The sequence below is a fragment of the Lepeophtheirus salmonis genome, chromosome 6 (assembly GCF_016086655.4).
Source record: "Lepeophtheirus salmonis chromosome 6, UVic_Lsal_1.4, whole genome shotgun sequence".
Classification (NCBI taxonomy): Eukaryota; Metazoa; Arthropoda; class Copepoda; order Siphonostomatoida; family Caligidae; genus Lepeophtheirus; species Lepeophtheirus salmonis.
In genome coordinates this window covers 19,692,970-19,716,432 of record NC_052136.2, presented here as the reverse complement: position 1 = coordinate 19,716,432, position 23,463 = coordinate 19,692,970, and the positions used below count along the sequence as shown (strand labels likewise).

The 23,463-nt window shown below is 33.0% G+C and overlaps 5 protein-coding genes and 3 long non-coding RNA genes across 8 annotated transcripts; 3 read left to right on the top strand and 5 right to left on the bottom strand.

Annotated features, from left to right (window-relative positions):
- Positions 1-509: 509 nt before the first annotated feature.
- eIF5B (eukaryotic translation initiation factor 5B) lies at positions 510-6,349 on the bottom strand. The gene is made up of 8 exons (XM_040714821.2): positions 4,682-6,349; positions 4,448-4,604; positions 2,613-4,166; positions 1,596-2,546; positions 1,381-1,542; positions 1,085-1,303; positions 874-1,035; positions 510-803 (listed from the first exon to the last, which is right to left on the bottom strand). The coding sequence occupies exons 1-8, from the start codon at positions 4,726-4,728 to the stop codon at positions 696-698; spliced, it is 3,360 nt and encodes a 1,119-aa protein (XP_040570755.1). The 5' UTR covers positions 4,729-6,349; the 3' UTR covers positions 510-695.
- A 12-nt stretch (positions 6,350-6,361) lies between these two features.
- Positions 6,362-8,286, top strand: LOC121119970 (probable RNA-binding protein EIF1AD). The gene is made up of 2 exons (XM_040714824.2): positions 6,362-6,491; positions 7,013-8,286. The coding sequence occupies exon 2, from the start codon at positions 7,022-7,024 to the stop codon at positions 7,508-7,510; it is 489 nt and encodes a 162-aa protein (XP_040570758.1). The 5' UTR covers positions 6,362-6,491; positions 7,013-7,021; the 3' UTR covers positions 7,511-8,286.
- LOC121119969 (mpv17-like protein) lies at positions 7,511-8,170 on the top strand. The gene has a single exon (XM_040714823.2). The coding sequence runs from the start codon at positions 7,511-7,513 to the stop codon at positions 8,168-8,170; it is 660 nt and encodes a 219-aa protein (XP_040570757.1).
- Positions 8,276-10,658, bottom strand: LOC121119968 (rhotekin-2). The gene is made up of 2 exons (XM_040714822.2): positions 9,998-10,658; positions 8,276-9,808 (listed from the first exon to the last, which is right to left on the bottom strand). Exons 1-2 carry the CDS (start codon positions 10,473-10,475, stop codon positions 8,922-8,924), a joined length of 1,365 nt encoding a protein of 454 aa, XP_040570756.1. The 5' UTR covers positions 10,476-10,658; the 3' UTR covers positions 8,276-8,921.
- Positions 10,659-11,290: 632 nt separating this feature from the next.
- Positions 11,291-15,081, bottom strand: LOC139905678 (uncharacterized). Its single transcript, XR_011780654.1, has 2 exons — positions 14,352-15,081; positions 11,291-12,097 (listed from the first exon to the last, which is right to left on the bottom strand). It is a non-coding gene; the product is annotated as an uncharacterized lncRNA (long non-coding RNA).
- Positions 15,082-16,508: 1,427 nt separating this feature from the next.
- Positions 16,509-18,929, bottom strand: LOC121119935 (uncharacterized). Its single transcript, XR_005864888.2, has 2 exons — positions 17,838-18,929; positions 16,509-17,003 (listed from the first exon to the last, which is right to left on the bottom strand). It is a non-coding gene; the product is annotated as an uncharacterized lncRNA (long non-coding RNA).
- Positions 18,930-18,942: 13 nt separating this feature from the next.
- Positions 18,943-20,580, top strand: LOC139905651 (uncharacterized). Its single transcript, XR_011780580.1, has 3 exons — positions 18,943-19,615; positions 19,669-19,808; positions 19,870-20,580. It is a non-coding gene; the product is annotated as an uncharacterized lncRNA (long non-coding RNA).
- Positions 20,581-21,455: 875 nt separating this feature from the next.
- On the bottom strand, positions 21,456-22,883 carry LOC121119934 (kelch-like protein 21). The gene has a single exon (XM_040714774.2). The coding sequence runs from the start codon at positions 22,881-22,883 to the stop codon at positions 21,456-21,458; it is 1,428 nt and encodes a 475-aa protein (XP_040570708.2).
- Between the last annotated feature and the right edge of the window lie 580 nt (positions 22,884-23,463).

The window sequence follows — 23,463 nt, the reverse complement described above, 5'->3', positions numbered from 1 at the left end:
TTCAAGAACTGTTACACAGTACAGCACACAGAAATTAGTTTGGTATTATGTTAAGAGATAAGATTGTCTAATTGAATGTTACCTCTTATTTACAATTCCATATTCCGTAATGTGAAATAATTTTAAAAGAAAATGATTTGTTCCACATCACAGATTCCTACTTAAGAAGGGAACAGTAATAATGACGATGTAATTTAGCGAATTAATTTAAATTTCACTAATCATCCTTTCAAAAACTTTCTTAACAGAAATTCGACCAAGATGTAAATAAGCCATACGTAGAAACATATAATTATTATTTGATTCACCTGTTAGATCTGACAGTGTAATACAGTTTGTTTTTCTTATCACATGTTCCTATTTAGACTCAAAATCTGATTATATTATAGGTATAAAAGAGAAAAAAGAATACAGTATGATGAAAATTAACTAATTGGAGCACAAAATAAATATTAGTTTCTAATACTTTCTTGTTTTTGTTTTTGTCTTTTATGAATACTAAATGTAAATAAAGTCATAAATATATATATTCCGTGCGTGGATTTTATCATCATTACAAAAATAAAAATCAATCTATAGTATCCCTCATTAACTATATTCCATTATGCAATAGAGTATCACCCTGTTGAGAGATAAATATAGTATGTACGCTATTAAGTTGTAAAGGGCTAGTGCATCTATGTTCCCTGGAGTTTTTATAGGATTTCAAAAACTTTCTTCAGCTCCACCATCAATTGCCAATCTGATTTTTGGAGATCTTCTCTAAAGTAGTTTTTGCAAGCATCGATGGATGTGCGAGTTATCTATAAGTGAATAAACGGCAAAATGTATAATCATTCCAATGTTGTTTTATTTGATGCTATGTATACTTACTTTGCTACAAATGGGATCATCTGCAGTAAAATGTCGATCAAACATTTTGGGTGACTCTCCAGGGATGGGCTCAATCTTGATACAGACTTCATCACCTTTTCGAGCACTATCTATTTCCTTGTGATTGTTTTGAATACTTGTTACAAATCCAATGTCCAATTTCTACACAATAAAAAAGTAAAAATTATGCCATTTATATAACATCACTTACGTCTCTGCTAGGGACACACAATGGAGTCCCGGGTCGAACGACTCCAGCTTCCACAATAAATCCGGCGACAATTGGATCTCTTGAATTGAACACACAGTTAGGTAAGATTTTTAATTTACAAGGGAAAACTGCGATGTGTTTATGTTGTTCTTTCTTTTGACGCTTTAATTCTTCTTGATAAGCAGCAAACCGATCAAACAAATGGTATATAATATCGGCCTGAAAATGAAAATAATTAAGAAATTAACATTTAACTAACATCTACATTATAAATATATATATATAAGTATAATTACTTGGAAGATTTTAACACCCATCGAGTCCGCCATTTCTTGAGCATCTCTTTCAATTTTAACATCAAATGCAAGAATAATGGTGTACTTTGACTCTCTTTCCAACATGACTGAAGCTTTCATTACATCCCTCTTGACGACAGGACCAATTTTGACACCAGCATACTAAAATGCAATTACAACATAAAAAAATGAAAATATATTATGCATTAACTTACGGGAACTTTTGAACTTTTTAAAAACTCCAGAAGAGCTTCAAGTGAGCCAAGAGTTGAGGCTTGCACAAAAACACCCTCCTGTTTAAGCCTAATTGCATTAAGAGCCTTATCTAATCCGGATTGAATTTCTTGTTTACAGATATCTACTTCATCAGGTTTATAAGCCACAAGTACGTTAAGCCCAGCAATGGCTTTTTCCAAATCTTTGGCAGAAATTTTAACTCCTTGAGCAGCTTGAATTTCCTTATGCTCCAAATAAGACACCTTTACCCTTAAATCTTGCATTTTAGAAGGAGTAAGGAGTGCTTTAATTTGGGTAACAATGGGACCATCGGTACCAGCTACAACAATCGTTGAACCTTCGCTAAGTTTCCCATTCACAAGAACGATATCAATTGTCGTTCCTAAGCCAGGAATAGCTTTGACCTCTAATACCGTAGCTTGAAGTTCATTGGAGAAACTCAGACGCTTCGCTAACATACTTTGTGATAAGGAAACCAAAAGCCACATAAGATTTCCCATACCCTCCCCCGTATGAGCCGAAGTTGGAACAATATTGATGTACGTTTTTGAGTCTGAGTTTTCCCAAAACAATGAGGCATTCAGACCCTGTTCAGCTAACGCAGTTATTACTTCCTGAGCTCTTTTATTAAATTCCATTCTTGTGTTAGGACTCTGTGATTCCACAACATCTTGAATATCCTTATGACGGTTAGACTTCCATTCGTAAATTCGATCTAATTTGTTAAGTGCAACAACAAAAGGAGTCTTTTTCTTCTTAAGAAGATTAATTGATTCAATGGTTTGTGGCTCCAAATTGTGCATAATATCAACAACTAAAATTGCAATATCACATAGAGATGAGCCTCTGTCTCGTAGATTTGAAAATGACTCGTGGCCAGGAGTATCAATAATGAGAAGACCAGGAAGTTTTAATTGAGTCTTAGACACCTAAATGATGAAATTTTAATTTAAAAAAGTACACTTATAATTTAAATATCAAACAATAAGCATTACGTCTTTAACATTCTTGCACTGTTCTTGAACGACCTCAATAGGTACATTAGTGGCACCGATTTGCTGAGTAATTCCACCAGCCTCTCCATCTTGAACATTGGTTCGACGTAACTTATCCAGAATCTTTGTTTTACCAGTATCGACATGACCCAAAACACAAACGACTGGAGAACGAAGAACGTCCGTCGTTCTTTTGGATTCGTTCTCAACTCTTCGTTTCTGAATTCTTACCTCGGCCTTTTCTTTACGACTCAATGGATTTTCCTCATCAGACGATTCTTCTTCAGATTCAGATTCTGAATCCTCATCATCCGATGACTCTTCCTCCGATTCTTCGCCACCCTCATCCTCCTTCGAGGCATCATGATCTTTTTTTTTAGAAGACTTGTCTTTGGCATCGGAAGAAGTATCAGTTTTTTGCTCTTCAACAAGCTCTTCTTCCTCTTCTTCACTGGTGGCGTCCCATGCGTCTTTTATAACTTCCTTTGTCTGTAGTTCTTCTTCTATCTCATGGATTTCTTCCTTCAATGGTTCCTCAGGAACAGAAGTTGTGGGTTCTTCTTTTTGAGCAGCATCTTCAGCATTCTTATTTTTCTTGGTCCTAATGCGTGTTCCCGGTCTAGGAGCCTTTTTTTCACCAGTAGCTGGAACAGCTATGCCTTGGGCTCGCATTGCAGCCAACATGGTTTCAGCCTGAGCTTTTTGCTGCTTTTGCTTAGCTGATAACAGTTTCCCTTCTTTTCGTAACTGTTCTTTCTTGGCCTTTTCCCGTTCCTTCTTAGCTTGCTTACGCTCTTCCTCCAACCTTTTTTTCTGGAGTCTTTCAGTTTCCAATAAGTCTTCTCGAGCAATTCTTTCTTCCTCCTCTTTCCTACGTTGAGTTTCTTCTTCCTGAACCTTTTTCAAGGCTTCTTGCATGGCAAGGAGCGTTCCCTTTGCTGGTTTTTTCTTTTTTTTATCATCTTCATCCTTGGCACCCTTCTTTTTTTTCTTCTTATTGTCCTCTACAATATCTTCGTTATCCTGATCATTCATAGGGCCATGCTCATTTTTTTCAGATGGGTTTTCTTCAGAAGTTTCATTCGGTAACTTATTCTTCTTACGAGCTTTTTTTTCTTTCTTTTTTAAAGCTGCTGCCTTTGTAGCTTCGTCTTCTTCTGCAATGACTAACCCATCATCATCTATTTTGGGTTTATCCATATTTAATTCAGCTAAAACTTGATCTAAGTCCTCTTCTTGAGTTTCTTTTTTCTTTTTTTTCTTTTTCTCCTTCTTCTTAGGTTCCGGTTTAGCCTTGAAAATTACCACTTGATCATCGTCAGAGAAATCTTTGTCTGGATTCGATTCACTGGCAGAATAAACCTCCATTCTATGGAAAACAGATTTACTTTTTCTTATAATAGGAGGAGAAGGTGAATATTCTGAGTCAGTATCATCATCCTTGAGTTGAGCAAACCTCGATGAATTATTCTTTGTTAATTTAGCTCCATCATCTTCATCCCTACCACTCTCTTCGCTGTCCGATTCAATCTTTTTATTTTGAGACTTTTTTGCCTAATAAATTGAAGTAGAAAAAATACAATTTAATAACATGAACAAATACTAATAATCTTAAAAAATAAACTTGAAATTATACTTGTGTTTAAGTATAGTAATCGTCTCCCTAATATCTTCTCACTAAATAAGATATTAGATGGATTCTTGAAGGTCTTAATTGAATAAGATTAAAAGAAAAAAAATCAAAACCTTTTTCTTTTCATATAATAATGTTTTAATTAATTAATCAATCACTGGATAAATGAATCAATTTAAAGTAGTAAGTGATTTAAACATACTTTTATTTTTTTCTTGGATTTGGATTTTTCTTTCACGGATAGCTCCTCACCCAAGACGAGACTTTCCATTTCCCTTTGTGCCTCCTCCAACTCCTTATCTTTCTTTCGAGCCTTTTTGGACTTGACTTCCACTTTTTCAACCTTTGGCTCCTCTCCCCTGCAATTTAGAAAAAACATTATCAGTAAGCGATCTGGAATATTGGATACACTAATATTAATATCTCTACCACTTACGCGCTATCATCCGCATCTTCCTTCTTGTTCTTCTTATTGTTCCCCATTACAATCTCGACTGTTTGTAAGTGACGTCGACACGTTTTCAGTTTTCTATCCAATTCATAGAACAGAATTTTAAAATAAATTCGAAAAGGAAAGTTCCAACATGAGAGCTAAAAGCTAGCTAGATAAAGGAATGATAGAACAGATTCTTTCAGACCGCTTTTTGTGACGTCATCTGGAGGCAAACTCATAAGAACTTATTTTTTATATCCAATATTTTATTATAAACTATTGACATTGCATATTAGTTCACCAAGTATATTTTATTAATCAACATATTTAATATTATAATATACTCATACATGAGTCCTAAAACGACTTAAGATCTTCTAATAAGTTATTAAATCTCATTTAGTAAGTTATTTTGCCACGCAAGCTCGACTTTATGACGTCAGACTTGACACCATGGTATGGCCAAATTTCTTACCAAACAATTTATATTTATAGTAGTAGCAAATGCTACAAATTTTAACTTTTATTTGTGTAATAAATAATATGTTCATATTGAAGGCCGATCGACACCCTTGAGAATGTAGTGGTTGTTTCGATTGTAAACTTGTTTTTTGTCATCCTGTTGGCCCCATTTTATGCGTTTTATTATAAATTTACAGTTACTATAAGCACCATGGGATGAATACTGAATCATTGGGGTTGGCATTAACTAGCAAGTGTTTTAGCAATATCTTATTAACCATTTCAGTGCGGGACCAATTTGTGATATTTATAGAAATCATTGGTAGGACATTCAAAATTCTCATGTGTTTGGTCGGCGGAGCTTTTGCTCAAAGTTGTATGCAAATTTAATTTGAAGATAGTCTAATCAAGACCATTAATAACAATAGGAAACACAACGCATCTCAAAGTCATCTAGTCAACTGTGTATATATTTTCTACTTGAATTAAAAATGAACCCGTATCGACTCAGGAAGTTGCGGAACACATGAGTATTGAGTTATGGCAACTATCAGGTCTTGTTAATGTCAGATTTTCAATGGTTCAGAAATGTAAATTTAGTAAACTAGTTAATCTAACATAATTATAAATTATTTTTTTTGTAAATAATAAAGTACCATACAATTGAGAACTAACTAATTTATATCATGAGTGTAACAAACTTAGCGCATACTTAAAGGATAAACAAAAATTGAAATCTATAAAAAAAAAAGATGCAACATTTTCTTATATATTAGTGATGTAACGAATATTTCTATTGAGCTATTGCACATCGAGGGTTACATTGTCCGTTGTCAACTACCATGAGTCTTTATTTATGATTCATACCAAGATTAATTGATTTTTTCTAAGGAATTTAGACAAAGCAAGCAATGATAAGTTCATTTCATAGATTTGTTTAAATTTCATACCAATGTTGTATAACATGCTAGTTCAGATGTCTTCAAAGGAGCCGTAATGTCAACAATAATTAATCAATGAATTTGTGAATTGTCTGGGAAGTGTTATATGATACCATCATTAATTAATACAATCTAGTATAGACTAATGACTTTAATGAGTAATAAATTATTTGTAATAATTAATACTCCGATGTGAAATAAATGAATCAAAAGCTTGCCCGTCAAAGTTGAATTCAGAAATGAGCTGTTCATCGACATTTTCCTTCTCTTCAGTTATCTTTTAGTTGAATTGCTGAGTGTGACGTGTGTACCTCTTCTTAGTCCTTAGTGCTACAAGTTACACCCGATATATTGATTGAGCCTAGCACTTTGTTGGGTCCTTTGGAAATTCATTTTGTTTTCTAGGAAAAGTAAGTCATCACTCAAAAGACGGATTCATGTTCTCTGGCTCTAAAAAGACGAGACATGTGGAAGATAGCCTTTTTTCTTTAATAGGGGCTGTTTGATGTACAAGAATGACAACTAGAGGGCGTTCTATACATACAAAATCTCAAATCGTAAACACTAAAATGAAGTGGGAATTTATGTCAAAAAATTCAAACTACTCTTTGGTATAGTTTTTTGTGATTTAAACTTTGTTTTGAGTTTATAATTTGTTTTGTTTACATTTCATAATGTGTTCAGTCATAATTATCCTTAAAAATGCTATGCTTTTGGCGCGTTTCTTGCGCCTCGCATCAGCTGGTAAGACAATAAACAGTTCCTATTGAAATAAATAGAAACGTGCTTTGTCTGACGTCAAAGAACAATAACTAGGTTCTATTGAATGAATTAAGAATTTCGCTGTCTCATTTAACACTTATTGGTGAAAAGAGGCTTCTTTTTAGTTAGTATATTTTACCCTTTATCATCATGTTGACTTTAATTTCAGGAAGATATAATGTCATCCACGACAAAGCGTAAGTTTGTTGCCAAAGAAATAGTTACTGATTACGTCTTACCTGACGAAACCAAGGAGTTAGTCAAGGTCACAGCTGGAAAAGGCAACAATCTCCACGCTGTTGTGGACGCTTCTGGCCAAGAGTTCTTGGCATCCATGCCATGTAAGTTTAGAAAGAGCGTCTATATTAAGAGAGGAGACTACGTTCTTGTCGAGAAAATACCAGAAGGTGGAAAGGTCAAGGTGGAAATCGTAAACATCCCTCTCAAAGATCAAATCAAGTATATCCGAGAGCAAGGTCTTTGGCCTAAAGGCTTTGAGTCCGCACACACCAATTCATCAGTAGAGCCTCCGAAAGAATCGGGGAAAAACAACACGTGCATTGAGAAGGAGGAAGAAAACGACAACAACAACGAGAAGGATCTCTTCAAAAATACGAACCGTCGCGTCATTGAGTATAGTTCATCTTCAGAGTCTGATTCAGATTAAATGCCTCTCCCAAAAATTGTATCTGCTATCAAACTACTCCGTCACGGTTCGCTAGACCTTTTTGTTCGTTCTATTATTTTCGGGCGAGGACGGCGACGTCGTTTCGGAGTACCTCCAACTATTCGTACAGTCAAAAAATGGGTCATCGCGCATCCTCTCATCTCAAATTGCTGCTTTTATGGTGTTCTTTTTACGGCAGGTGAGTTGTCCCGACAAATTTTGAGCATGAGAAAGGAAAAAAATAAAAAACCTTTGGATTTCGGATCTGTACAGAGATGCGCAGTTTTGGGAACAGTAGTTTTCCCTCCCATCTTTCATCAGTGGTATAAGTGGCTCGACTCACGCTTCCCCAAGGGTGCAATTTCTAAAAAAATTATACTTGATCAATTCCTTCTCGGTCCTATCATGGTTGCTTTATTTTACATTGTCTTGAGCTTATTAGAGGGACAAGAAGATCCTCTCCTTGAATGTAAAGAAAAGTTTCTTACTACTTTTGTATGTGATTGTCTATATTGGATTCCGGTCCAAGCCTTTAACTTCAAGTTTGTGCCTTCTTCCCTTAGGGTAGTCTACCTAGCGATTAGTACGTTTATTTGGTTTAACGTTTTATGCCTCATCAAAAGCATTCCAGCCTCAGACTTCAAGCGGGCCATAATGTAAATATTACATCATTCCTAGTCCTTCAATTTTGTGATTGTACTTACTCTTTGTAGTTATAAGTAGAAGCAGTAGTTCAACAATGAACCTTCATAATAAAAAGCTATATTTTCCCCTAATTTGTTGTATGTTATTTCTTTGTTTTAATAAGGCTGACAATGACAAAAGCCAGAAAAAGGCTTTACAATAAAATAAATGGTTATTAATGCACAAAAAATTGAGATACATTATTTAAAATATACAGAGGGATTTTTTTTCTTCATAAACAATAAATCATATTGCCAATAATCCTTTCGAATGAGGGACTAACATTGCAAGGAAGGATAATTAATTAATAATATAACCTTTCCACTGTTAAATAAAATTAATTGAGAAAAAAATAATTACAATAGAAATAGATTAACACCATGACATAAGATCATATAATTATTTAAGATGTTAACATAAATACCCTGAACAAATATGCTAGTATACCTTTAAGGTAATCTATCAAAGATCCAAAGTTATGGAATAGTATCTAATTAGTTAGTAAGACAATTTGTCCTACTACAATGAATTAATGATGTTTTCAAATGCACCTAATTGATAATTGTAACGGATATAAATAAACAAGCAAATAAACAAAAAGAAAAAAAAATAATAGAATTCCAAGGTATGCCGGAACGACAGATAAAATCTTCTTAAATACATGCCTTAGTGATCAGATTAATTTCCAGAATGGTCTCTGAAAATATATCTTAATTGTTCGCTAATGCTAAACGTCATTGTAGAATAACACAAGTTTACTTCTCGTACGTTTAAAGCTTCTAGTTGGAAGTTCTTCAGATCCAGGACTAACAACTTTCATATCAGCAGCATGTTTCCACTTTCTATGATTAGAACCATGTTGACTTAATTGTTGAAACCACTGACTTAGCATAACACTATCATGTTCGAACTTAAATTCCCATAAAACTTGTTCGTTTCGAATTTGCAAGTTTCCTTTTTTATCAGTGATAGTTGTGTCCTTAGACACAGGGATGTCAACGAGAGACTGTTTCCCCAAACCTTTAGAATTTTTATCGTTCCACAAGCTAAGCTTCCAGTTCATTAGAGATCCCCAAACCTTCTTCGCTGTCGACGAAGATGAAGCTCTTTTCTGATGCATGAGTGTCATTTCACCAGAATAAACCTCCTCTTCACAACAATAAGGACGCGCAGCTAAGTGACAGCACATAGATCCAAAGAGAGGTAAGGCTCTTGATGAGCTAATATTGTTTAAAGACTCTGTTGAAGTAGTACGATTTAAGTCCTCTACATATAATTCATAAGTGCAGATTTCATTCGAACAATCTTCAAGTGTCAAATTAGCTGTAGCTGTTAAATCGAACTTGGGTACATTACTCTCATTTCCTCCGAAAATACCCCGTTTTAAAATGGATTTACCCATGACTCTACTGATGGATCGAGCTATTTTGCGCGGAGTTTCCAGCTGTGGGAGGGAAGTATGATTTGAAGGAACCAAGTAGGAATAGACTTCAATTAAAAGTTCAAAATAATGAGGAACTCGAGAAAAAAATATGAGGTCATCATCAAACGAAACATCCGCAGTACTACCAGGTTCAATGGGATAAAGGAGAGCCGTGTCATATATTTGTGAACCTTAAAAAGGAGAAAAAGAGATAAATAATTACAATAGACAAAGAGTCATTCCCACGCATTACAAAAAAAACCTTCATTTCAAAACAAGTGAAAAGAGTATTAAGTATTATTGAAAGAGAAAGGCATAAGAAATGAGGGTGATAGTAATTGACTAATTATAAATTTGTAATGATGGCAAGAGATGAGAACCTATTCTGGCGAGACAAAAGACAGCATAAGATCCCGATTTCTTGACACGTCCCCTTTCTGGCAGGGACAATGGAACGCGAATGTGGGATAAACTGAGACCGGCAAGGGATGAAGAGGATATGCAAGGAGGAAGGCGTCCCTGACCCCGTTTCAGTTTATTCAATTCGTATTTGAGCATGTCTCTACGCAGCTCAGAGGTCTTCAAAGTCTTGGCAGCCTCCAAACATGCAACCAATCCGTGAGTGGGCTCCTTCACAAACTTTTCCACGCCCTGAATTAGAGAGTTCTCTATAGAAAGACGCTTTTCTAACTCAAGACAAACTGAGAGCTCTCCTCCAACTTCATTCCGAGTCTTGATCCTCAAGGATTCTCGACGGCGGCTTGCGTTCTGAAAGTGTCGCAAGCTACTTCGATAGTACTCAGATTCATTTTCTTCATCTCCACAATCATATTTCCGTTTTAATCCACGGAGAAGCATTTTCAATCACTCAACAAAGACTGAATATCCCCTTATTCAAATTTTTCGTTCCTTTTCTTTTTTCCCTTTTTTGTCTCTTTTTCTCTCACTCTCTTTCTTCCTTCATTCTCCTTTTTCTAGAGATCCGCTCACCGGCCACCAAGGCTTGCACAGACTGCCCACCTAACTCACGGGTGGTTGTGTGATTCATTTCTGAGCACTTGTGCAAGTATTCATCAATTATTTATCGCAATAAATATTCTACTTCATCTTGTAAAAACTAAGTACTTAGTCTCTACAATAAAATGTAATATAATATTTATATCATCATTAAAAACCTTGGATGGTAAATAATATCTGAAATCATGAATCTCTTCTTGTAAATTAATCAGTGGATTGTTTTAATGAGCAAATTCATAGAATATTAGAATCATTAATATTAAGGAAGATTCAACTATTGGATGTAAAAATGGGACCAACAAATAAGAGTGATTTAACCTTACGGTCTATCAGAAATATATACCTCTAATGCAGGGGTCATGTACCTTTTAGTGTTACTCCAAAAGAACTTTTAGTAATATTAATTTACACCGAACTAGTGGCATGATGTTTATTTAATTTAACACTAGGAAGTAAAATTACTTCTTTTAAGTTCTTCTCCCATTAACTCCAAAATTTTCTAAATGACCCCATTTGGGGTAATTTATTCCTGCTTGCCGACCATTGATCTAATACTTAATTTTATTATTTATCAGATTCTAATATATTTATATATAAAGGGAGCGGGGATTAAATTGTCGCCAAAATATTTTTCTACAAAAAAACAACACAAAATATACATTTTTTAACTTTTTTATTGAAAATCAACACTATGACGAGCATATAGGTATAGAGTAGCCACTCATTCGATATAATCACCGTTAGCATCAATAACGGCCTCAGAACCGGCCGCAGGCTCTTCTGACCATCTCATTGTGTCATGTTGCCGAATCCCTCCTTGATGGAGCCCATCAGGCTAACCTTGGTGCTATGGGGATGTCTGTTGACATAGCCCCAGACAAAATAGTCCAAAGGATTAAGTTTGGGAGAGTTAGGAGGCCACAAATCTTGGTTACGACGTCATAACAGTTCTCGGTTAACCACTGAATGGAGATTTTGGACACATGGCAGGGTGCTAAGTCCTGTTGCCACACCCAGGGCCTGTCTCCGGCCTTCATGGACCTGGTAGGGTCATCCTCAACCATCTTCTTCACCTTGTCGACAAAGTCGGTGTCCCTGACCTTCCCGTAGGCGCCTTCCTCCTTGGGTGCCCTCTTTATGATAGCATCAACATCCCAGGTGTCCTCTAGCTTCTTACGGATACGCTGAACAGTCCGTAAATTTACTCCTAAGGTTGAAGCAATCGTTGAATTGGAAATTTCACCTCCATTATTAATCAATGCCATGACTACGGCGGACCTCGAAAGCTCCTCGTTCCACTTATAGCTCTTTATCTCCTCATATGATGACGGCATGATGCTAACTGAATTACGTATTGTCAGCTGACGAGAATAGCTTTCCTATTTGGTAACCGGTTTTTTATTTGATAATGTCGTCTTCAAGTTATCAAGGTTTAAAGTAGGCGACAATTTGATCCCCGCTCCCTGTAATTGATTAAAATTATGAAATTATAATGTTCTATAATTTTATTTCTTTATTGTAGAAGGTAAAATTAACTCTCACAATGGAAAGAATAAGATACTTTACCTACTTTTTACCCCCTTAATCGATCAAAAAATAATAATAGTAATACAAAAACTAGTCGTTATTAGTGATTTTTAGTACATATTATATTCAAATATCAATGTCCATCATTGGCATCAAGTAGTATTCAATGCAGTGCTAAGCCATTTTATATTCTTAAAAGCATTTGATGAAGTTTAATCGAGATTTATGGGAAATTATCTATCTTATGTAGTAAAAATATCAATTTTGAGACCGCAAAAGCGAGTTTTCTTAAAATACTATGTAATTTATGACGTCATTGAAAATGATTCTACAAATATGTTATTACGACATTAAACTGACCAAAAAGAGAATATATTTTTTTAACGTAATTAAAGTTTAACATTATTTATAAATTAAATACGAATGTCTATGTGTATGGGTTTGTCCGGAAATTACACCCAAACCAATAGATTGATTTTGTTGAAGTTTTTCATGTAGGTTTTTAAGGGTCAAAGGATGTTTTTGGTAATTTTTTTTGCCCTTCAAGGCCACGGTGGCCTTAAAAGATCATTTTTCTAAAAAAAAATAATTTTTAAACTCGCAGCATGTTCATGTTGGTATGTACCTCTATACTTTTTTTTTAAAGGAGATCATAAGGTTTAAGGAAGATAAAAAAAATAAGAAAATAAGAAAGTATTTTTGAAAATAATATGAAAGATAAGCAAACGACAGTTCAACTTGAATATTTTTTCTTCTATAAACATAAAAAAAGATAGATAACAACATTTAGCGAGAATAATTCTTAATATTTTACGGGCTCCATTTTTTATTTCATATGAAGCAGAAGAGTTCAAAATTAATTTTAATTTCTTAAAGTCCCAGTCAACACCGGGCAAACATACTCAAAATTTTTGCGAAAAAGTTAGCAAAAATCTGAATTTTTCCATTGAAAAGTAAATTACGTTACAACATAATATGAAAATATGTAGTCAACTAAGTTACAAATTTGGAGCAAAAATTCGCAAAAAGAATAGTAAAAATTAACTGAAATTAAAGAAAAATTAAATCGAAACAAAAGAGTTTTACATCAAATTGCTGACTGTTCCAATTTATAATTCTAAATCTGATCAATTTACGGAAAAACTATAATACTCGACCAGATCTTGTGCCATCCTTAATTGTCCAAATCCAATTGATAATCCCTATGATTTATTTCCATTCAGTCATTACCTTCATATTACTTTTAAAAATCCTTTCTCTTCTTTTTTTACCTGATGTTTGCGAATTTAAAAAGTCGTTTAAACCAAAGACAACAAGAATTTGTGCCAAGCATTTTGCTGATAATAATTGTAATTAATTCAAGTTTAAAAGAGAAATTGACTTTACAAAAATCATTAAAAAGGAGGATAAAACTTGATGTACCATGAATTAATTTTTATTAAAAATGATCGATTCTAAGGTACAAAGTCAAACTTCGAAATCTTCAAAGAATTTTGATGGGGAGAAGAGAGTAAAAAAAAAAATTAATACAAACAAATTGATAAAGGATTTCCTTTTAGGGAAAGGCCATAGTAGATCTCAAGTTAATTTCTTGATGGGAAAGACAAATCTCCCAGGAAATTTTTTTCAAGATGAAATCATTGACAGCCTTCTACTCAAGAACGATTTCTCTGAGGGCTAATAAGTTTCTGCGACCAAAAAAAGTAATATGTCTCCCGCTCCATCTACACGGTCGAATTGGATTAAAATTTTAGAGTTAGGTATTGGATTGCTATAGAATAGCCTTGATGTAATGAGGAAAAACTTTTCTGCGAATAAATGTATGAACAATATCGATTTTAACGTATTATCTTTTGATGGGGTTAAAATTGCTGAAACAATTGAATATAGTCATTCTTTTGCCAAGCCATCGGCCTATTTAAGCAAATTCAAGTGGTATTCTCTCGTGGTGTTTTGTACCAATGAAATCAACCCATTTACTTGGCATTTGATGAGCCTATGAAAAAAGAAATTATATTTCAATGCATATCAGAAATTGAAAAGCAGGGTGAAAAAGTAATCCAGACTGTTAGTGAGATGGTTCCTTCAAACCAAAAGCTATGAAAATAATTGGGCATATCAAAAGAAAAACCTTTTTTTACTCAACCAGGTATTTGGTAATAATTAAAAGAAAAAGAAGACATACTTGACCTTTATTTTACTAATGTTGCAGATGGCTTCAAAATAAAAATATTTTTGATGGCTGATCCACAGCATCTAATTAAACTTATGATAAATAACGAACGAAAGAACTATTCCAATATGTTTTAGAAGCTTAATCGCAAAGTAATTTGACTCAATTATATTTCTTTAAGCCAATACATCTTCATCGCAACGGTAATGATCGTCCGCGGGTGTACTTGGTAACTCAATTACTATGTCATGATGTTTCCAGCTACATAAGATTTAAATGGCCAGAACTTGATCAACAGGCTTTTATCAATTTGATGTGCAGTTGGCATTGTTTTCTTATCGAAAAAAAAAATATGATCGGAAAAACTAAATGATATTTTTCCACATTCTAAATATATATTTAAAAAAGTAGAAGTATCAATACATTATTATTATCCCCATATTTTATAAAGATAGATGTTGAATCCAGTGCTATTGTCATTTGTAAAATAGCTATTGGGAAGGATGTACTGGGGATAAAGAAGTGGCCTGGGAGCTATTTACCTTTCATTGACATATTTCATATATGATATATTAATAATCAGAGAAGTCCACATCCTTCTAGAGTTATTCATAGAGGATATTGGATATCGTTGAAAAGATTTTTTAGCACTTGATGATTATTATTGACTGTCTAAAGGCTTTTCAAAGTAAACGTGAAATGAGCTAATTTTATATTCAAATCTTACGAGTCTGAGAGCAAATATCCAATAATATTTCATCTTTCAAATTGCAATATTGCGGTTTTTGAAAGTTATAAGGTAGTTATTAATTATTATTGTAACTTATAGCAAAGAGTTCTTGGATAAGAAAGGAAAAACATTCGCAACCATTCAATGCAATTCTACCAAGTAAAATTCATTTTCACTTCATTTGAGTACACTGTAAACTGTTTAAGTATATGTTTATTCAAGTAATGGGCAAACTTTGTATCACGCCTTGATGTCTTAGTGGCTACAGGCTAACTAAGTCTGAGAAGAAGGATCCTCCTCCCACCAAAAGTCGTTTCTATATTTTTCCACAGGATAAGAAATTGCGAAGTCTATAGACCAAAGCTCGCTCTTTTAACAATTAGCCATTAGGAGCCTTCAAAATATTCTTCTATATGTAACTCGCATTTTTTATTTTTCCACAATAAAATTCAATCTGAGGATTAGAACAACTATCCACGTAAGGTTATCTCTATCAAAATATTAAACAAGGATGATACATCAACACAGTTTCCACACATGCCAAAATAGTGAATCTTCCACTAGCATCTTAAAAATATTATTAATAAAATTCATGTATTCAAAATGGCCGATACTATTTCTTCCAGATTAAACTAAATTTAAAACTGGACAGAGCTCGCTTACACCATGGGTTTTATGAGAGCATTGACTCCATTGATCAGTCAATGATATTTCATGATTTTAAATTTTTTCAAGATTTTCATCGGGTTCACATGGATTTTTCATCGGATTGTGTAACAAAGTTAATTTAGACTCTACATGCATTAATGGTCCTGTAAATTTCAATTTTTCAGGTACAGGAACAAGGAACTTTCATTTCAACTACTGAAAAACATCATTCACAATAATCATATTAATGGGTGAGATATTTTATTGAACTTACTAGACTATTTGAATTCCTTATCTACTTCCGATTTTGTTTCTGAAAATTCAACTGAAACCAATGTTGAAGATGAAATAGAATCAGTTTTTAAGAGTCTCCAAAACCTCAATCCTCATTTCACAATTAAATGGTAAAAAAGATTGGCTTGTCACGGCGGACTTATTGGAAGTATTTTGGACGTGGTGGATGATTGTAAATACACAATCCCCACGAATTGGAAGTTACCAAGAGTAATAAATGGAAAAAACCATTACCATGGACTGCTCTCAGCTTCAATTTTAAAAAGATTTATCATGTAGCCCTGATGAATGGGAAAGACTCTTTTCAACTATATTGCAAAAAATACTTCTCTAGGTAAATTAATAAATTCCTGAGAACAAGAAAATAATTAGATATCAATATAATAAATCAAAAAAGTTAAACAAACTTAACAGCGAGTAAGAAGGAAGCCTTTATTATCAGAATATCTTCAATCCTTTAAATAATTTGTATTGTTTGTTAATGTTTAAACGCAATAAAAAATTATTTGTTCTAATAAAAAATGTATTTCGATTCTGAAGCAAAAAGTGTATTTATTTAGTTATTTGAGTTAGTAAATATTATCTACAGCAAGGGTAGGCAATGAGGACAGGATGAGTAATAATAAAATCAAGTCCGAGTGGAGTCCTCATGCTACTAGGCCAAAGATAAGTTCTCGTAGCACATAATATAGGTAGAATTAACCCAGGATAAGTTTTAACCTCAAGTCCGAGTGGAATCCTCACGGTACTAGGTCAAATATAAGTTCTCGTAGCACACAATTGAAGAAGAGTTATCACAGTATCGAAATATCCAAACACGATAATGATCTTATAGATTTCTTATCAAATATTTAAAAGATATTGTTGTAATCCTCATCATCAATTTCCTTATGCCTTTCATCTTCCTAACTTATGAATTGTATGCGTAGTAGGGAAATCACTATTTTTTATTCAAACAAGGGATTAAACCACTTTGAGTCAAGAGATTAAGTTAGGCCTTTAAAATAGAAATAAATAAATAAATTATCATAATAAAGTACAAACAAAAATAATTAAAAGAAATCTAGAAAAAGAAGATAAAACTTCATTTAAAGCACCAAAAAAAGTAGAGGCAAAATTGAAAAACATATCTCCAAATACAGTTATGTCTAAACTACCAGATCTTAGTGATTCAAGGAAAGAAGATTTTATTTCAATATTAAATGGTATAGGCATAGGTAAGCGTGGAAAACACATTTGGTATGTAAATAATAAAAAAGAACTATACAACTTTAAAATAGAAGACTGGGATCAAGAAACATCAATATATACAGTTGGTTATTGGATATCAATTGAATTGTATGATAAATAATACAACTGCCTATAAAAAACATAGTCATCAATTAGGTGCAGATTTATTACTTCAAGAATTAATGTTTATGATTAAATAAAATCCAGTTTTATGTTTTTTTAACTTTTATACCATTTACATTCCAAATGTGTTATTAATGGAGATGTAAAATTATTGTAAATCTAACTAATGTAAAATGTCAATAAATAATATTTAATAATATAATAAACGATATTTTAATAATGAATTATTATAATATGTATGAAATATTTAATAATTCTATTATCTTAGAACAAATTGTTCTCGTTGCATCGTATACATAAAAAATATTAAAAATTATAGACTTTGCTTCTTCTTCTTTTCTTCTCTTCTCATAACGTGACAACATAAAATGTACATAAGATATACGTCATAGCCAAATAAACAAACAATAACAATAAGCTACATCAAATAAAGGTATATTTCCTTCAAATCTAAATTTTTTGAAATTCTTTAACATACCTAGAAATATCTCTGAACAACTTCAACTTGTAAACAAATTTTGGACAAGATAACAGATACTCTCTATGCAAGGCACATCCATATTCTATAAATTCAAAACCAAATGACTGCACAAATTTAATTGACAAATTTGAAATTTTTTGGTGAAATCTGAGGTTTTTTACATTTCAATTCAGCTCAAATCTAACAAGACTTGTTGATATTCCTCGCATTTATAATAAAGACACATGTTCATTTGTACCAACTATTATAATATTATAGCTACATTTTTTTTTAACAGGATATTTTGATCATAATTAACCCTAATTTGCGCACACTACAGACGGTTAATTAAAATATTTATATAATAGAAATTGTAGGGCATTATACAAATAATAGTAAACTAACACCGACTTAATTTAGCCAAAAACAATGTTATGTTGCTTTCCTCGTAAAATGTGTTGTTTGCCCATTTGGTATGACCTGTACCCGACGTCCCCATTCACAGCCTTGGAGACCAGCTGCTTGCTCACTCCACGGTTCTTGGCCAACCTGCACAAGGAAGTCCCTGGCGAAGCCTTGATGGAATTCCGGAGGCCTTCAAGGAAGCGGGGAGTGCGGATTCGGTCACTTCTCATGTTGTGGGCCTTTCGGCAGATCTTCCCCTCAACCTCCCAGGCATTGAAGACCTGGTACACCGTGGTCTTGGGGTAGTTAAGAAGCTTATAGATAGCAAAGGGCTTGTGTCCCATACGAGCCAATTCTAGGATGGTGTCTCTCCTTCCTTGTTCTATGATGACTATTGTTTGTTGTCAAAACAATTGTGGTGGAAGTTATAGTGTATTGTTCACGCAACCTTTTATATCAGTATGATTTAACCCCGAATATTATGGATCTGGATGAAGTTTAAAGTAGTTCCAATTTATCGTGGACACCCTGTAAGTCAATTACACGTACTATATCTTTATTAAACATTTTGGTAATAAATACTGAAAATCATAATAAAGTAGGTAACTGATCAGCATTTTAAACTATGATACCATAAGTCTTTCTCCCCCCTTCTCCTTGCACGCGTTTTTCTCTACAGAATTATTAACTTCATCGATGGCCTATTACTGAGGGTGATAATTTTGGTAAGAATACAAAAGCGTGCGAGGAGAAAAGAAGAATTACTTATGGCATCATTGATTAAATAATATACATCTTCTTCTATCAATCATGAACGTTATCATTCCCGCCTTTATTATTAAATATTAATATAATATGAGATGGTGATAGTCGATAGAGAACTGAATAAAATCCCCAAAATGACGTCGCCTTCTGTCTGGATTTATGAAAATGGAGGCCCAGGAATTTGGAAAATACTTACCGGATGAGAAACAGATGGTTTGTCGGATTTGTCGATATAAATGTGCCTTTAGTCCCCTGTCTAGAATTACACGCCACTCATTATCCTCATCTCATAACAAGAGTATGGATATTCATCTATAAAATCAATTTGACGATGAATACATCAAGTCAGACTTTAACTTTGATCTAACAACGATGCTTATTGCATGTAATATAACCTTATCCATTGCTAATCATCTACGTTCAAAAAATTTATGGAGAAATACAAGGGTAAACATATTCCTTCCCGAGGAACCATCATTAAATTAATGGAGGATGTTGTTACTGATGTCATTTATAGAAATACATATAAAATGTTTTGAGTCATCCACACCAAATGACGATCAAGTTATCAGTAAAAAGTATTTACGAATATCGAAATGGAACTCTGAATTTTGTACTATCTCACAGTAAGTATTCAATTTTTTTTTAAATCTAACCATAAAATATGATTCTATTTTAGCTAAACATATCAAGAATTATGATACACAACTCAGTAAAGGGCAAAAACAACTGCTTAAATGGTCACAACAACGGGGGTAGTAGCTTTGGATGGTTTGCAACAAGTTTGTCTGAGACTACTTACTTCGTTTTAAGACTTGGGTATGATAATTAGGTTTTCCAATATTACATAGTCATTAAATATTACTTTTTATCACTTAAGGCTTAGCTATGGTTGATGGGCTCCAAGAAATGGTGTTCAGAAAACTCATAAAAGGCAAAAACAACTGTTTAAATGGTCACAACAACGAGGGTAGTTACATTGGGTGTTGCATTATAATTAACAATTGTGTATATCCTTCATGATAATAGTATGTTGTTATATAAGCATACCTAAATAACGGGGGAAATATTTTTGATGCTCTTAATAAGGAGTAATATCGCCGGACATTACTACATAATTAGCTTTTGCGCTAAATCTTTAAGATGAATTTATTTCTAACATTTTTTTATTAATATATTTATTGTCTAATTTTATGATTTTGACATTTACTTTATTATGAATAATTAGTTAGATCTCATCGGTAGAGATATATCTATCCTGTGCACAATTGTATATAGCAACTTCCACATGAAGAAGAGGGGTGATTATCTTTTTGATTAAACTCACGTCTCGCTTGTGTATTGCAACCTAAAGTTATGACATATTTAACTGAATTCCGATGTTAGAACAAGAAAAAATTATCTGGATCAATCTATTATTTCAATATTCTTTATTTATAATTTATTATTATTAATAGTTATATGATTTTAATTGTTTAATTTTGTATATTTAACTTAAATGTTTAATGGTTTATTTTTTAGTATGTAGATTATATTTCATTAAAGCCTTCTTTTTTAAACTTTGAGCTTCAAATATATTTCAAATACTCTACTTTGTCGTTTCATTAGCTATTATTCTGAGAATAAGGTTCATAATGAATTACAATTTCATGGAGTGTGACTTTTTCAAATCTACTGTAACGGATAAAAAATGTCGAAGTCAATTATACGTAGTATATCTTCATTAAACATTTTGCTAATAAATACATTAGTTATACCCTCAAAAATCATAATAAAGCAGGCAGATGATAATCACATCAGTATTTTAAACAATGATACCATATGTCTTTTTTCCCCCCTCCTCCTCGCACGCGTTTTTCTCTACAATATTATCAACTATACCTATTACATATATTATAATTTATAACTTATAAGTTATAACCCTCGCCGAAGGGGTCTAAAAATTAAAATTAAGTAAAATAATGTTGACCATTGACAATGTGATTTCCCGCTCCCTTCTTGGCTTGAGCAACGCCGGGTAATCCTTTGCGAGTGTTAATATTATAAATATAATGAAGGCTCTATTAATATATTAAGAGAGTCACATTATATAATGTTTCGATTTTGTGGTAAATGATTATTCTTTTTTTAAACTATTTTTCAAATATATACATGTTGAATAAACTATTAGTTTAATGAATACGTAATAAACATTAACACTATTGAATGTATATTTCCTTGTTAAGTGTAATCAAATCTATGTTATTATTTAAAATCATTGTTTTAATATGTACTTATTATAAGCTATAAAAATATAATTATATTTGCAATTATAAAATTTATATTTTAATAAACTTTCATATAATATCTGACAATTTTTTTTGGAAGATTAGGGATGATGAAGGTTTAAAATACGAAATTTAATTATAAAATGCATTATTTTGAGATAGGATTTATAATATTTTATATAATAATATATTTTTATAATCATCTATTCAATATCGCTGAGACATACTCTTGTTCTGGATATTTCAATGATATATTGCTTATTATTTTCCAGCTCTCTGAACCCTGTTCAAGTATTTCAGTTGAGCCTTCAGATCCTTTTCCTCCCACAACATATATGGTTCCATTTTTCATGGAACTTGAAACTCCAGGGGAAGCTCTTGCTTTGTTTAGTTCACCGATAGAAGCCCATTTGTTTCCATAAGTTTCATCATTCAAAAGAACCTCAGTCATAGGTAAATATCCATTTGACTCCTGTTTACCACCAATTATCAAAATATATCCTCGAGGATCGCGGCCAAAACCAGGGTGATCTCTAGGCAAGCGTTCCACTTCAAAACGAATCCAGTTGTTATTATAATCCAGTGTCCAGTCCTCTCTGTGATTGCAGTCACCATAATTATTGAGACACATTAAAGATAATTCAGTTGAACATAAATAGGAAAAACTTTGAATCTTCCCTATGGGTGGAGTCTCTGTTCCATAAGACCATTGCCCACTTTCAAAATCAAATTTTTCCATGACTTCACATCCCTCGTCCTCACCTCCAAACACATAAAGATAGGATTTGTGAATACACGAACCATGGCATCTTCTAGCTTGTATCATATCCGGTCCATTTGACCAGGTATTGCACACAAGATCGTATATTAGTAACCTTTTAAGAGGTTTCATTATCCCTCCTGAGCCAACACCACCCGTTATATAAATTTTATTCCCTGATGTTGTAAGTGAAGCACCGCAAAGGCCATACCTCATGCTCGGAATTTCTGTAAGTATATTCCATCCGTCATCAATGTTATCTAAATCGAGATATTCAATCTCCTTTTCATCAAAAGCAACGGCTATCAAGAATTGATTCAAGCGTTTTGATTTAGGAGCTGTGCTGTCGGGTTTGTCTACGACTTTACTTTGTAGATACAAAGGTAAAAGTGAAATATATTTTCTATCATAATCCAAATGCTGAAGTACCTCCAACCAAAGTTGATCTAAAGGTATATTGTTGAATTCGTTCCATTTTAAAACGGATTGAGTAAGTACTGGGACAGGCTCCGAATCGCCTCTTATAAAAATGGAAGAATAATGACTGAAGAGGTTTTTCATATCTTCATAGGGAATTTTCCCAAAACTTGTGTTTTCTTCATATATTGAATGATAATGGCATTTCAAATACCTCAAAGCACTTGAAACCAAGAGATTGCAACAATAAAGTCTTCCCTGGAATAAGGATCTAATGCAATTTTCATTTGTAAGCGTTTGCTGGAGATAGCGAAGAATTGCAGCTCTAGTATCTTCTAATAGAAGAAAATCGCCTGTTTTGAGAAGTTCCTCAACATTTCTTTGATCTACCTCCAAAATTCCATTATACATATAATCCACCAAAGCTCGCAAAGATTCATCGGAGCACATTTCTAAATTTATACTCGAATATTTATTTTCAATGAAGTCTTGAGTAAACATTTTTTCAAAATATGGAGAACAAGCCGACAAAATGATTTTGTGTGCATGAATCGATTCACCTTGAGTTTCCAGAGTGATGTCTGTAAAAGCTCCATTAATTCTATACTTTGTAATATGAGAAAGAAAGTCCTTGGATGCATGATTACATCTTAAGATGAGTTTATCACCCTTAATTGTCTCGATCATATTTCAGTTCACAATTTTTTTTTAAAGCTCTGAAGAGATACTAATTAGAATTTAAATGTGCTCAACCTATAAGCAACATTTGATTTTCCCACTTGGAATGATTCCAAAAATAAGTCGGCCTATATTTTCTTTCAAATAATTACGTGTTGGGTGTAAATTTTAAGAAGTGAAAGCACACACATAAAGTAAATATACATAAATGTAAACATAACTCAAAATATTTTTAATTTAAGAATAATCAATCGTATGTTGATCCACATCTATTAAATAGTTGATCTAATGGTTATGAATCATACAAAAATAAGTTAGTTTAATTAAATGATTAAAGCTGATCTTAGTTCTA